Consider the following 16,451-nt stretch of genomic DNA (forward strand, 5'->3'; position numbering starts at 1 on the left):
AATGTTGTGGAAGCGAGCAGTTCATGTGAGGAAACCCACCAACATCCCAGAGTTGAAGCTGTTCTGTACGGAGGAATGGGCTAAAATTCCTCCAAGCCGATGTGCAGGACTGATGAACAGTTACCATAAACATTTAGTTGCAGTTATTGCTGCACAAGGGGGTCACACCAGATACTGAAAGCAAAGGTTCACATACTTTTGCCACTCACAGATATGTAATATTGGATCATTTTCCTCAATAAATAAATGGCCAAGTATAATATTTTTGTCTCATTTGTTTAACTGGGTTCTCTTTATCTACTTTTACGACTTGTGTGAAAATCTAATGATGTTTTAGGTCATATTTATGAAGAAATATAGAAAATTCTAAAGGGTTCACAAACTTTCAAGCACCACTGTAATTGAATCTGCCATATTTCTGTAAATACTCTATCTAGAGAAGTCCCATTATACAACCCTGATTCCAAAAAAGTTGGGACAAAGTACAAATTGTAAATAAAAACGGAATGCAATGATGTGGAAGTTTCAAAATTCCATATTTTATTCAGAATAGAACATAGATGACATATCAAATGTTTAAACTGAGAAAATGTATCATTTAAAGAGAAAAATTAGGTGATTTTAAATTTCATGACAACAACACATCTCAAAAAAGTTGGGACAAGGCCATGTTTACCACTGTGAGACATCCCCTTTTCTCTTTACAACACTCTGTAAACGTCTGGGGACTGAGGAGACAAGTTGCTCAAGTTTAGGGATAGGAATGTTAACCCATTCTTGTCTAATGTAGGATTCTAGTTGCTCAACTGTCTTGGGTCTTTTTTGTCATATCTTCCGTTTTATGATGCGCCAAATGTTTTCTATGGGTGAAAGATCTGGACTGCAGGCTGGCCAGTTCAGTACCCGGACCCTTCTTCTACACAGCCATGATGCTGTAATTGATGCAGTATGTGGTTTGGCATTGTCATGTTGGAAAATGCAAGGTCTTCCCTGAAAGAGACGTCGTCTGGATGGGAGCATATGTTGCTCTAGAACCTGGATATACCTTTCAGCATTGATGGTGTCTTTTCAGATGTGAAAGCTGCCCATGCCACACGCACTAATGCAACCCCATACCATCAGAGATGCAGGCTTCTGAGCTGAGCGCTGATAACAACTTGGGTCGTCCTTCTCCTCTTTAATCCGAATGACACGGCGTCCCTGATTTCCATAAAGAACTTCAAATTTTGATTCGTCTGACCACAGAACAGTTTTCCACTTTGCCACAGTCCATTTTAAATGAGCCTTGGCCCAGAGAAGACATCTGCGCTTCTGGATCATGTTTAGATACGGCTTCTTCTTTGAACTATAGAGTTTTAGCTGGCAATGGCGGATGGCACAGTAAATTGTGTTCACAAATAATGTTCTCTGGAAATATTCCTGAGCCCATTTTGTGATTTCCAATACAGAATCATGCCTGTATGTGATGCAGTGCCGTCTAAGGGCCCGAAGATCACGGGCACCCAGTATGGTTTTCCGGCCTTGACCCTTACGCACAGAGATTCTTCCAGATTCTCTGAATCTTTTGATGATATTATGCACTGTAGATGATGATATGTTCAAACTCTTTGCAATTTTACACTGTCGAACTCCTTTCTGATATTGCTCCACTATTTGTCGGCGCAGAATTAGGGGATTGGTGATCCTCTTCCCATCTTTACTTCTGAGAGCCGCTGCCACTCCAAGATGCTCTTTTTATACCCAGTCATGTTAATGACCTATTGCCAATTGACCTAATGAGTTGCAATTTGGTCCTCCAGCTGTTCCATTTTTGTACCTTTAACTTTTCCAGCCTCTTATTGCCCCTGTCCCAACTTTTTTGAGATGTGTTGCTGTCATGAAATTTCAAAATGTCTCACTTTTGACATTTGATGTGTTGTCTATGCTCTATTGTGAATACAATATCAGTTTTTGAGATTTGTAAATTATTGCATTCCGTTTTTATTTACAATTTCAGGGCTTGACATTAACGCTTGTCCGGGACAAGTGATACTTTATGTCGGACAAGTTCATTGCCTCAGTTACTTGTCCGATTGGACAAGTGCCAAAATACGCCGATATTCGGATTACATATCAAATTTATCAGTTTATTCACGTGATTTCCGAAGCATCTCACTCGACATATTGTTTTGATGAATCGCCGGATGTTTCTATTCGGAAAGAGCGATGTGCGCATGCGCAATATTCCACTTGTGAAACCGGCCAATACCGCTTTGTGTATTTGAACTGAAAAGTAAACGGTCGTTTATGATTGGTTTTAATCGTGTCATACACGTGGATTTGTTGACATTTCTGTTGGCGGGATCATTATTCAACTGTATATTTACATTGAGTATGTGGTAATTTCCAAATCTTTGAATTGTTGTTGATGGTGTTCATTATATAGCTGAGAGTGTGTGGCAGGGTGTGCTGGGCTTGGAATGTGCGTCTGCAGGCGTGTGGATTGACAGGGAGTGAGGTAGGAGTGGGGAAAGTCATCTATGAAATACCAAGCTGTCAAATGGCTGCTAATTAGGTTACCGGCTGTATTAACTAATTAGTAATGGGAGTTTAGGGATTTGAAACATAGGGCTCTATAATTTAGATATAATTATGGATTATTTGAAATTATTAATTATCTTTTTTTTGACCATTAAATACCATACAGGAGCCACACTGAATAATTAGACAACAACAATTAATCAGTGGAGGATATATATTCAAAATTAATAATTTATTATCTTGTCATTTGATAACTAGATTTCAGTGTACAATAATCAGTGATTTACAGTATTAATCAGTCAATTTTGTTATCAGTTGTTTTTATTTGTAGCATTGTTATTTGTTTCTCTTGTCCAAACTAGTGATATCTCAAGTCATAAATTTTATGATAATGTTACTTTTTGTGATATTTGTTACTGAACTGCAGAGTACTGATCTGTGTATATATAATGGTTAATGTTTCTGGATCTCATAGTATAGTTATTTTGTTGTTAAAATTTTAGGTTCATAATTTCTACTCTATTGGAATATATTGCTTCTGAACTTCAGCATAATAATTGGTGAATTATGGTATCAATCAGTCTGTTTTACTATATTTTTGAACTTTTGCCTCAGTACATCAAGTATTGATTACTTTTGATTCATAGATATTATGCATATGTTGTGAATTCGGAAACAAATGCAATAAAGATTGTTGGGTTACAAATAGTTTGTGTTTTTTTTTTCTCAAATATTTCTTCGGACAAGTCAACTTCACATTCGGACAAGTAAATTTCCTTTCAACTTGCCCGACAGGACAAGTGGTTTCAAAAGTTAATGTAGAGCCCTGAATTTGTACTTTGTCCCAACTTTTTTGGAATCGGGGTTGTATAAGTGACCAGGCAATCTGGCTTATAATAAGACCAGGTAGTGATAAGAGATGAATACATTTGTTTTCTAGTATTTTTATGGCCCTAAACCCCACTCACGAGTGCGTTTTTCTTAATTTTTAGCATTTTTAGGAAGTACCTATGGCCAGGATTTTCTAGATATATGGCTCTATGTTTTCCTACCAGATTAGCAACATGTAGAGAGTTAATTTACCAAATTTCAAACCTCTGTACAGCCTGGAAGCTGAGAAAAATGCATTTAAAACCCCCAAAATACCTGGTGAGGATTTAGGGGGTACATTCTAGTTTAATTTAGTAATTTTTCAAAATGGCATAAATAAAAAAAACCTCTGGGTCTCGAAAGCTTACATTTTGAAAACTTATTGAGATTTACATATATTTTCATCAGTAACTTCCACCATTAAAAAAAAATATTGCTGCAACCAATTTTCTATATATTGGGTCTTTTTGGCTTGGACTTACCCCTTTGGCCATATTGTGTATCCACAATATCTGCAATATTATTGTCTTTGTACGAGATCCTCATCTTTATGAAACCAGTTTTTAGGTGAGTGTGGATTAAAACAACTGCTTGATTGTGTGTGTCAGTGTCATGTTCAGAGGGTCGACACTACATGTGTAACAGTTCTGTGGTGGGATCAGTGCTGTAGGCGAATCACAAAAACAGAGTCTGAGTCCAGTCTCAAGTCCCCAGTGTTCAAGTCCAAATCAAGTCATTAAAAAAATTTCAAGTCGAGTCCGAGTCAAATCCACTATTGATCAGAGTCGAGTCCGAGAACAACACCCCAACTGCACCATTTGACGGTGGCTGTTTTAGCACCATTAACATTAGTTTGTTCCTGAACATGATGTATGAACAGGTGAATGTGCATTCTCTTTGTCAGGGAGTGCAAAGTATTCTGTCAGAGGTAGTCGGGAGACAGACTACGTCTTATGGAGTTATCGTAGACTACGCAGAATCAAAGATGAGAAAAAGGAAATCAGAGATCAGGAAACCAAACAAGGAAATAAGGCTCAGTAATGTGTCAGCAATACAACTCAATACTTCGCAAAGTAAGTGTGTTTTCACCGTATTTATACAGGCGCGCTGATTGCGCCTTAATCCTGTGTAGGTGCGAATCGTTTACAGTGCGTGCACCAAGCGGGGACTCGCTTGGCGCACATGCTGTCTGGACCGCGCCTGAGAGTCTATCTGATGCACGCACCAAGGTGCGCAGGTGTGACACTCTTGCACGAAATTAATACAAAAATTAACGTAGATATAAATATCTTATAGCCCAGGAGTAATAGGGTTATACCCGGAACAAATTAGTAACAAGCTGAAAATTTCAGAATATGTTCAGAATACCTTTAGGAATAACATACTAAAAGTCCCCGGAAATCCCCCTTGTGCTCTCTGAGAAATTCAAGATGGCGTCCAAAATGGCCGCCAAATGGAGATCTGCCCATATCTCAGGCCCAAAACTAAATATTAATGCAATTAAAAGGTCAGAATATATGTTTTGTAGGGTAGAAGAGTAAATTCCAACATGTGTGTATTAATTACATTGTGTATTAACATTATATAATAACAATGTACACATTATTATAACAGTACATTTGTGTATAATGTGTTCGCTTGCCATGTCTGGTTAGATTGTCATATTTTTGGCACTTCACCAGTTCACATTTATGAATGTGCACAGTACTATGAATGTGTGTAGGTTTCATCCAGTCCGATCCTTGAATCAAGTATCAATCTTGAAACGCCCTGGCCCATAAATTCACATCCAAGAAGAAATAACAATAACTGTTATGACAAAATAATCATGGTATCATGAAGATATCTCATGTTTTTGAAATGGCTTCAGTTCTTAATGTTTAGGACTAATAATTACAGACTTATAATTGTAAATCTATACATGTGCTATTTAATGTACACTACCGATTATAGAGTGTGGATCCATTGGTTACTCGTTCACTCCGTATCATCCTATTCTGTTCACAAAACAACAAACAATTACTAGGGGTTGGAGCACTTATTTTCATTAATATTAATTAAAGTAAATTGGTGGTGTAAAATGAAAAATGGCATGTTAAAAGGTCATGCTGAGTTCAGTCATTTTTAAAAGGTCATGCTGAGTTTAGTCATTTTTTGTCCGAACACACTGGCATTGCTACTAGTAAAGACTGGCGCTAGAAACTCAAAGATTAATTTTTTTCCACCCTTAAACAAGCTTGAATAAATTCCCTACTTCAGTGATGGTACAACAAAGGTCCAAGCATTACAACTGAGGCACTGAGAAGTGTTTAAGTCTACTCATTGTTTATAAGCAAGAGCTTTTATTGAGGCAGACCTTTTTGTCATGAAAGTCGCCGGAATGTTGAAGAAGTGTACTGAAACAGCTTCCCATTGTAGTTTTAGAAGACAGAGTTCTCAAATTTAATTTCCCTTTAATATTTTATCAAAGCTTAAAGACGCACTAAATATTAAGGAAATTGATGTCTAATTGTTGTCTTACATTATGTTCATGTATGTAGGTAGCCTACTAAGCTAATCTGTCAATCATGTCAACCATCAAATTCCATGTAATTTCCACATTAATGACTTTGTAATCTTGGTTAATTTTAATTTTAACAGTGTGACAATGGGGGCGGCACGGTGGTGTAGTGGTTAGCGCCGTCGCCTCACAGCAAGAAGGTCCGGGTTCGAGCCCCGTGGCCGGCGAGGGCCTTTCTGTGCGGAGTTTGCATGTTCTCCCCGTGTCCGCGTGGGTTTCCTCCGGGTGCTCCGGTTTCCCCCACAGTCCAAAGACATGCAGGTTAGGTTAACTGGTGACTCTAAATTGACCGTAGGTGTGAATGTGAGTGTGAATGGTTGTCTGTGTCTATGTGTCAGCCCTGTGATGACCTGGCGACTTGTCCAGGGTGTACCCCGCCTTTCGCCCGTAGTCAGCTGGGATAGGCTCCAGCTTGCCTGCGACCCTGTAGAACAGGATAAAGCGGCTAGAGATAATGAGATGAGATGAGTGTGACAATGGTGAATTTGCATTGCTTGTATGAGAGAACATATAATTTAACATTTTAATTGCATTTATATTATGTTTTATCCCTGAGATATTGAAAAATCTCCAATCGGCGGCCATTTTGGACGCCATCTTGAATTTCTCAGAGAGCACAAGGTGGATTCCTGGGGACTTTTAGTATGTTATTCCTAAGGGTATTCTGAACATATTCTGAAAAATTCAGCTTGTTACTAATTTGTTCCGGGTTGGACTCAATTTTGAGCTAATGCTCTTGGGCTACTTATGCCAAATTATTATGGCATGTTACAAAACAAAGAAAAAATCTGAGTCCTCGTCTTCAATCTATGAGTCCAAATGCAGTTACCAAACAAGTCCGAGTCCAAGTCAGAGTCATCAGTGCTCAAGTCCAAGTCAAGTTACGAGTCCTTAAAATTAGGGCACAAGTCAGACTCGAGTCCGAGTCCTGGACTCAAGTACTACAAGGCTGGGTGGGATGCAGGAATGTAGAAATACAGTGTCATATTCAAAAGTCACCTTTTGCATGTCTGAGTCAAGTATGAAGCTTTTACACATTAGTTAACACTCATCTTCAGCTGTAGGCATCTTCTTGCGCAGATGATGTAAGGCAATAGCATATTATTTCTAGGGAAAGCACTGCAATCTATACTGTATATTGCTTTACTCTTGTTTATTGTCAAAAACTGAACTCTACCTACAACAAAACACTTGTGAAGATGTACTGAAAGGATAAATGCTAAATATTGCCTTGATGGGCAACACAAACTAACCAATGTTTCTGGAAGTGTTTGTGTCTTTTCAGATTTCCTTTAATTTGATGCTGTATTTCTTGCACATGGTGCAAAGAAACAAGACTACTTCACATCAGTTTACCTTCTGGACTGGGCCCTCACTCAAACCAAGGTGGATAGTTTACCTCATGGCAGCAGTTTGGAAATTAACCATTAAAATAGAGTCTGACGAATTAAACTATGCAACAATTATTTTAAATGTTTTGACAATAAACTTGGTCCACTTTAATGTCTAATTTCAAGTCTTTTTTAAAAGATATTTTTTGGGCTTTTTTCACCTTTATTGGATAGGACAGTGTAGAGACAGGAAATGAGCGGGAGAGAGAGACGGGGAGGGATCGGGAAATGACCTCGGGCCGGAATCGAACCCGGGTCCCTGGATTTATGGTATGGCGCCTTATCCACCTGAGTCACGACGCCCCCCAATTTCAAGTCTTACTGCATTACAAAACAAGAGCTCAAACAAAAACTGACAAAACTACACAGCATATAAAAGTCTGCAACAGACCCAAACATTTAAGGAGCGGAAGCTCTTCTATTGGTCATGTTTTCACTGATGATCAAGATGAGCTGAATCGCTTAAATCACTGAGATTTACTGTGTTATGTGTACTGCCCAGAGGTGGACAGTAACGAAGTACATTTACTTGAGTACTACTTAAGTACACTTTTTGAGTATCTGTACTGTACTTGAGTATTATTATTTTTTTTAAACTTATGACGTTAACTTTACTACATTTGAAAGACAAATATCGTACTTTTTACTCCACTACATTTCTATCAAGGTCCTCGTTACTCTGAAGCAGCTTTGAAAGTGGATGTTTTTTCTTTTCTAAAACGCGATTGGTTTTTCACAGGTGACACTGAGACAGCCGATCAGTAATCACTAGGGTCACGTCACGTCCATAGAGTGGATAAAATCAAGATCAATGATTTCTCCGCAGCATTATTTAACACAATCAGTTGATGGCAGAACGGAAGGAGGCGGTTCTTCTGGGGAATGCACGCACTCATGGTTCTATAGCAGGAACCCATGTTTCAGTTTTCTGAAAGAATTAAAGATTCATTTCATTTTAAATGTTTGCTTTGTTTACCTAAAGTGGACCACATCATGGGCTAGAAAAACTCGCTGTCCAACCTGCAGAAGCATATTGAGGGATGTAAAAGTTTTATTCCAAGAGAAAGCTTGCAATGAAGTTGTCTGTGCTTTTAGAGCTAGCGATAACGTTACAATAGCTATGCAGTCTGGTTTGTCAAATGACCTTTCTATGGATTTGCCCAGCAAGTTGCCATCGCCTTGTCCACAGTTAACGTTTACACATAGCTAGTTAACTTGGACACTGTTAGTTAGCATGTAAACACGGAGTTACGCTGACATGAATAAAGTTAACCTCTTTGAAGTCCTTTCAGAAATATGTTTTGGCACAATCTTGCCAAATAAACAATGTAGAAATCTTTCTTTTCTAGTAACGCTAGATACCCAATATGATTTTGAGTTTGAAAAGAGTTTGCTAGCATGTCAGGTGGAGCTTCACTGACTAGCTAGCTTAATGTTAAACCACCATGATGGCACAGCATGCATTCATTTTGTGAATCCACAAAATAATCCAGTCGGTTGCTTCAGAGGCATGAGGTATTATAAGCGCTGTGTCAATAATACAACGTGTTGACAGAAAATGTACTTTTAATACTTAAGTATTTTTAAAAGCAAGTACTTCAACTTAAGTAAAAATTTGACCGTAAAACTTTCACTTGTATTGGAGTAACATTTAACCAGTCAGATCTGTACTTTGACTTATGTAATGAAATTGGGTACTTCGTCCACCTCTGGTATTGCTATAATTGATCAGATTTTTGTTCATGTTTATCCAGACTGAGGTTTCATCAGTCTTCAGTAAAAGTTGATTTATGAGTCAAGTCCAAATACCCATCTCAAGCCCTCATCTCTGTTTAAAGACATCTCCACTGATACCCCTTTTCCACCAAATCAGTTCCAGGGCTGGTTTGGGGCCAGTGCTGGTGCTGGTTCACAACTCATTCAACTTGCGAGCCAGCTGAGAACCAGTTTGCTTTTACCGTAGCTCGCGGTGCTAAGGGAAGCCAAGTCATTACGTTGCTGTATACGTCAGTTACGTCGCTGTATACGTCAGTTACGTCGCTACGTTTGCATAAACCTTGGTGCGAATATCGAAGCAAAAACAACGCGGAAGCAGCAGCAGCAACAACAACAATAATGGATGACTTCGCGTTTGTACAGCTGCTGCTTCTCGTCGCTTAAAAATGGCGACCTTTCGCGGTCTTGTTATTGTTGTTGGTCTTAACAACTCCGCCCCCCCGCTGACGTAAGCGGTTCTTTCCTCTGGCCCAGCAGAGTCTCAGTGCTAGCCTGGAACCAGTTTTTCTGGCCCCAGAGCCAGTTCTTTGTCAGTGGAAACAGAAAATGAGGGAGAAAGGAGTGCAGGGAGATGACTGGGTGTTTAAAACTGAATATGCATGGTCCTGGACAGTATACCTTGTCTATGAATCATGCCACCATGCATTATTCTGGCCACGATGCAGTGGTTCAGGTCATTCATCTTCAGTGTGATACCCTGCAACACAGGAGAGAATTGAGCTCAGAATATCTGTGGCACAGACACGTTGATTTAAAAAAAAAACAAAAAACGCATACACCACCTGAATGTCCAGAAATAAATAAAAGACATGTGAATGTGTATCCTTCTAGCACACATACCATGGGTTCATCTGTGTTCTTCTGGAACTGCACCAGGCGTACTCGAGTAACGTTCTCCAGGTCCATGTCCCCGTTGGTGCTCTCAGGTGAATCTCCGTTCAAATATGGTGAGGTAGGAGGGGGTGTGACCCTCAGTGCCTCATCACTATACACTTCATGAGCTACCACATCATGAGTCTGCAGTAAGGCCTAGTGGGTAGAGAGTGACACACACACACAAATTTCATACATTCATACTCAACACTTGTACCTATTCCTCGGTTAGAGAGACTCCTAATATTAGTTTGTATTGACTTCATAAATTCGTTTTTCTTTAGATTTAATGCATCACAAAATAAGAAAATACTCTGAATACTTGTAGTAAAGAAAAATTCCAGCAAATGTTTACTACTGCAACTAATGACAATTTTTTGTCACCATAAATTAAAATGCTACTAATCCAAACTTGTACCCTGAATCATATTATACATCTTTCCACAACCCTAAAAAGGCGACGATACATGGCATTCAACTAGTTTCGGAGCTCCTCAAACCCTAAAGGCTTATACCACCTCCAGACTATAAGAGTTCATGCAAAGTGATCCCATAACTTCAGTCATTTACAATCTTGTTTTGGTGTCAGCAGTAAACTTTAACGGATCCCTTAGTGCCAACAGCCCAACATAAAACATCTGTTCACTAATGAATGTTTCCACAGTGAAGATCTCAATACAAGTCTCATTAAGTTTACATCACACCTTTCTTTTTAAACTGCTCATACTTTACCCTCCTTAAATGTTCCTTAGAATAAACTGTCTTACGGGATTAAAAGAAAGAAAGAAAGAAAGAAAGAAAGAAAGAAAGAAAGAAAGAAACCCACAAACAGCAGCACAGGATAGTAAAATGAAGAGCTTTCAGCTCTGAAACGTCGGAAAAAAATAGGAAAGCTCATACAACTCACAAGCTGAGTACCCTATTAATCCTCACCCTCTTCACTGACACACTGCTGTCCTGTGGGAGTCTGGAATAGTGCTTTGGAGTGCTCTCAGCCGTCCTTGGAACGGGGAATGTGGAGGCAAGGTCAACAGCAGGCCGAAATTCAGCTGTCTGTACCTGACAGTGCATCTCTCCTCCCCCCTTTCCCCCTCTGGTCTCTCCCTCTCCCCTTCAACACCAGGTCTGGGCCCCTCTCACTTTACCTGGCACTCAAAGTTGGAAAGTGTGACATCACACCTCTGCTGTTTCTTCCCCTAAAAAAAGACCCACGTTCACAACTTTGGCGTCTCCCTCTCGCTGTTCCAGACTCTTGCGCTCTCCAGACAACTCGGAGCAAAACGTTTCCTTTTCTTTGACAACTGAAATCTGTTCCACAGCCGCTCTCGTGTAGCTCAAGTAATTCCCTCTTGGCTCCTAATCTCTGTCTCTTGCCCTCTCTCAGTTCTGAGCCACATACCCCCACTCTCTTATCTCACATCCTCGCTCAAAGCTGAACAATCAGCTTTTCCTTTATTAGGCTTTCAATCTCTTCCACATTTTTTCTGCTCTATACATCTTCCCTCTTCCCTCAGACAACTTCATTATTCACCTGATATCTTCAGAAAGCTGACAAGCGAGTATTCCTTTTAAGTGCTCTTAGTTTCTCATCTAACACATTACTCCTGTCTTCATTCTCTTCATTCTCTGAGCATTATTGATCAGGAGGGACAGCAGTGTACAGGATACACACACTTGCCTCTTTATCTGTCCACTGCTGAAACTCTGATACAACATTTGTCCCACTGATAAGAGCACACGTTTTCTCTCTCCCTCACTGACTACTAAGAACAACCCTGAGATGATGTAGTTACTTTAAAGAATTACTGAAAGCAAAGTCCAGACAGTGTTTTTTTTTTTTAAACAAAACTATTTTCACACAAACTGATTTCAAATAGTTTTGCATGTCAAATAGGGGAAAAGCATCTGAGGGCTCTTTAAAGAATGAAATCTTCATACTTTTAATGTTTAGACTTTAAGCTATCGCTGCACTTTATATGTGCTTTAGAAATAAATATGCCTTTACTTGAAATCCAAATGTCAACCCTGCAGGGTTATTATAAAATGTACATCACGTTATATTACGCTTGTATCAAAGCTGAACTACAGTACACAGCCTTGCAGAAAAGGCAAGAACGAGTCCAAGTTGCTGACGTTGTGCTTACAGCTTTGGGTTTGGACAAAAGAGGAACAAACACTAATCCAAGTCATCACATGGCCAGTCGTCTGAGTTTTGGTGGCTTGGATTTTTGTTTAATTCAATGACTGTACTGCAATTTGGAAAAGCAAATTATAAAATATGTAAGATTTCACAATAAGGCTACATTATCCGGGCGGCACGGTGGTGTAGTGGTTAGTGCTGTCGCCTCACAGCAAGAAGGTCCGGGTTCGAGCCCCGTGGCCGGCGAGGGCCTTTCTGTGTGGAGTTTGCATGTTCTCCCCGTGTCCGCATGGGTTTCCTCCGGGTGCTCCGGTTTCCCCCACAGTCCAAAGACATGCAGGTTAGGTTAACTGGTGACTCTAAATTGACCGTAGGTGTGAATGTGAGTGTGAATGGTTGTCTGTGTCTATGTGTAAGCCCTGTGATGACCTGGCGACTTGTCCAGGGTGTACCCTGCCTTTCGCCCGTAGTCAGCTGGGATAGGCTCCAGCTTGCCTGCGACCCTGTAGAACAGGATAAAGAGGCTAGAGATAATGAGATGAGACTACATTATCCTTAAGGTCTCTGAGAAGTTATATTGCAAACCATTTTCAGCTTTCTATATACACACATACACAAATTATATTATTTATATACATACACACACACACAACACACTTTGAAGGTGAAATTAGAGTCAGGTGTTTTCAGTCAGTGGGATGACAATCAGGTGTGAGTGGGCACCCTATTTTATTTAAAGAACAGGGATCTATCAAAGTCTGATCTTCACAACACGCGTTTACGGAAGTGTATCATGGCACGAACAAAGGAGATTTCTGAGGACCTCAGAAAAAGCGTTGTTGATGCTCATCAGGCTGGAAAAGGTTACAAAACTATCTCTAAAGAGTTTGGACTCCACCAATCCACAGTCAGACAGATTGTGTACAAATGGAGGAAATTCAAGACCATTGTTACCCTCCCCAGGAGTGCTCGACCAACAAAGATCACGCCAAGAGCAAGGCGTGTAATAGTCAGCGAGGTCACAAAGGACCCCAGGGTAACTTCTAAGCAACTGAAGGCCTCTCTCACATTGGCTAATGTTAATGTTCGTGAGTCCACCATCAGGAGAACACTGAACAACAAATGGTGTGCATGGCAGGGTTGCAAGGAGAAAGCCACTGCTCTCCAAAAAGAACATTGCTGCTCGTCTGCAATTTGCTAAAGATCACGTGGAGAAGCCAGAAGGTTATAGATAGTTTTCACATGACGTCACAGAATCGGGGATTCCCTAGTGGCGGCCATCTTACCGTACGGGTCACTGAGCACACATTGTAACGCGCGAGTACAAAGTCTTCAAAAGAACCCAAGCAGGCTGTTTAAAGCTAGCAATGGTGCACACCTGTTGTATTCACGGCTGTCATAATAGGTCAGATGATGATGTCAGGCGGAGCTTTTATGGAATTCCCACTGTACGGGAGCACGAAGGCGAGCAAACAAACTCAGCATACAAATGAGAAATCTATGGCTTGCAAGAATCAACCGCAAGGATTATCAGCCTTCCAAACACAGCAAAGTCTGCTCCGATCATTTTATAAGTGGTAAGTTGTTTAAATAAGCAATCAATTGTGTTTAAGTTTGTTTTTGGAAACCAAAACATCGTGTAAACAATCTCTGGAGAATGCCTAACTGGAACCGCTGAGTGTACGTTTACATTATAATGTACACTTAACATCACTCGTTTGTCACGTTTCTATTTGACACTTGTCACTTCACTCACGCAAGGGTCATTTTTGAAAAACATTTTAGGTCTATTCTGTATGCAGGGATGCAAACAGCGCGCCTTTTGTCGGATGCCGCCTTTTTCAGGGCTGAATCGCGCAGATCCAATTTTTTTTTTTTTTGGGGGGGGGGGGGCGTTGGAGTGTCTGATTACAATTTCAAAGTAAATTCTGTATTAAAATTACTAAATAATCAAATCCGTTACAGTCGATGAAACAGGAAGTATAAGGATGAGAAAAAAACAGTGAATCGGAAAGCTGCGCACATTTGCGCAGCTTCGCGCAAATGTGCGCAGCTTTCCGATGCAAATTAATATTGCACAGTATTCATAATAGTCTTAAATCAACTCGATATTATACACACACATATATTTATATGCAGTGTTGAGAGCTCTAAAATTCCAATGTTTACATACCTTGGCTGTAATTAGGACACGACTGTCACTTGTTTTTATATGGTGGACTTCACGGACCCAGCCACAGACAAAATAATTGTATGACTCCAGCGACTTGTATGCTTTGAGGTCGTCAAGTGTGTAGGCACTTTTACTATTCATGAAATAGTTCACAATATCAGGGTACGATATGGATGGCAGCCCTGCATAGTCACTTGAAAATGCATCTTTGTCCACTTCGTAGGGGTCAATTCCCCCAATCAAGGCCAGTTTGGCTGCATACTGTTGTCATGAGATGTTGTCCAATGTATCCATATACTTCCGTTTGCTTGATTTTGCCGACATTGATCTTTATTTTAGAAAACTGACTATATAATTATATAAATTCGTCCGAAATAACATAGCCGGTAATGGCGATGGTCCTTTGTTTGCCCCACAATATGGCCGCTGGAGGGCTTTCCCCAGAATGCCGTGACGTCAGTGAAAACTATCTATAGGAAAAATGTTTTGTGGACGGATGAGACCAAAATAGAACTTTTTGATTTAAATGAGAAGCGTTATGTTTGGAGAAAGGAAAACACTGCATTCCAGCATAAAAACTTTATCCCATCTGTGAAACATGGTGGTGGTAATATCATGGTTTAGGCCTGTTTTGCTGCATCTGGGCCAGGACGGCTTGCCATCATTGATGGAACAATGAATTCTGAATTATACCAGCCAATTCTAAAAGAAAATGTCAGGACATCTGTCCATGAACTGAATCTCAAGAGAAGGTGGGCCGTGCAGCAAGACAACGACCCTGAGCACACAAGTCGTGCTACCAAAGAATGGTTAAAGAAGAATAAAGTTAATGTTTTGGAATGGCCAAGTCAAAGTCCTGACCTTAATCCAATGGAAATGTTGTGGAAGGACCTGAAGCGAGCAGTTCATTTGAGGAAACCCACCAACATCCCAGAGTTGAAGCTGTTCTGTACGGAGGAATGGGCTAAAATTCCTCCAAGCCGGTGTGCAGGACTGATCAGCAGTTACTGGAAATGTTTAGTTGCAGTTATTGCTGCACAAGGGGGTCACACCAGATACTGAAAGCAAAGGGTCACATACTTTTGCCACTCACAAATATGTAATATTGGAGCATTTTCCTCAATTAATTATTATTATTTCTTTATTTAGCCAGGATTGTCCCATTGAGACTAAGTGTCTCTTCTGCCAGGGAGTCCTGGTCAAAATGGCAGCCAACAAAAAATTCCAGACACAGACAAACACATTAACACATAATAAAGAAAATAAACTTACATAAAACACAGTGGCAACTAAAAGTTTTGTCAAGTAACTCTAAAAGCAATGACATTCCTCAGTGTATACAGTATTAATTGCTCTCCTAAAAATCTCTAATGAAGGCAGAGTCTCCATACTCAATGTATTGTGCAACTCATTCCAGAGATGTGGAGCATCTCTGAAAAGCCTGTTTTCCCTAATTCAGTACGAGGGGTGGAAGACTGTAGTAATAACTTGTGTGAGGAATGTGTACTATATGAAGAAGTGCAAAGGGTCAGAAGATTGCAAATATAATGGGGAAGTTTGCCCAACAATGCCTTAGCAATAAAAAGTAACGTGCAATTTCCGTCTTAAATACAAAGATGGCCATTGAACTTTAGAGTATAGATCACAGTGGTGAGTTCTTGAGGGGGCCCCTGTTACAAACCGCAATGCAGAATGATAAACTGCATCCAGCTTCTTGAGGAAACAAAGGTGCATGCATATAAATTGTATCACCATAGTCCAACACTGAGAGAAAAGTACTCTGGACCAGCCTTTTTCTTGTTAAAAATGAGAAGCATTTTTTTAAACGAAAATAAAAACCGACCTTGGGTCTTAGCTTTCTTAAAAGATTATTGATATGTACTTCAAATGTGAGCTTTTGGTCAAGCCAAATGCCAAGATATTTGTAGGACGCAACCCTCTCCAAGAAGGTACCATCAAGTGTTGTTAAGTTACCATCAGGACATGATCTTGACCGTGTGAAAATCATATACTTAGTTTTATTTGTATTTAATGCTAATTTTAACTGCAACAATGCATTTTGAATGGATATGAAGGCAGTTTGTAAAGAATCCAGGGCGTCTTGCACTGAGGAACCAACAGTGTATAAGATGGTATCATCAGCATACA

The 16,451-nt window shown here is 40.0% G+C and overlaps 1 protein-coding gene across 11 annotated transcripts in view; it reads right to left on the reverse strand.

Annotated features, from left to right (window-relative positions):
* caska (calcium/calmodulin-dependent serine protein kinase a) overlaps window positions 1-16,451 on the reverse strand; it is a 425,905-nt gene that overhangs the window by 31,515 nt on the left and 377,939 nt on the right. For all 11 annotated transcript variants that reach the window (XM_060929833.1, XM_060929830.1, XM_060929834.1 and 8 more), the window contains 2 exons: window positions 9,958-10,146; window positions 9,736-9,814 (listed from right to left, as the gene is read on the reverse strand). In XM_060929833.1, coding sequence (XP_060785816.1) covers window positions 9,736-9,814; window positions 9,958-10,146 — 268 coding nt within the window. The remainder of the gene's footprint in view (window positions 1-9,735; window positions 9,815-9,957; window positions 10,147-16,451) is intronic.

This window comes from Neoarius graeffei, chromosome 9, assembly GCF_027579695.1.
Source record: "Neoarius graeffei isolate fNeoGra1 chromosome 9, fNeoGra1.pri, whole genome shotgun sequence".
In the NCBI taxonomy this organism is placed as follows: Eukaryota; Metazoa; Chordata; class Actinopteri; order Siluriformes; family Ariidae; genus Neoarius; species Neoarius graeffei.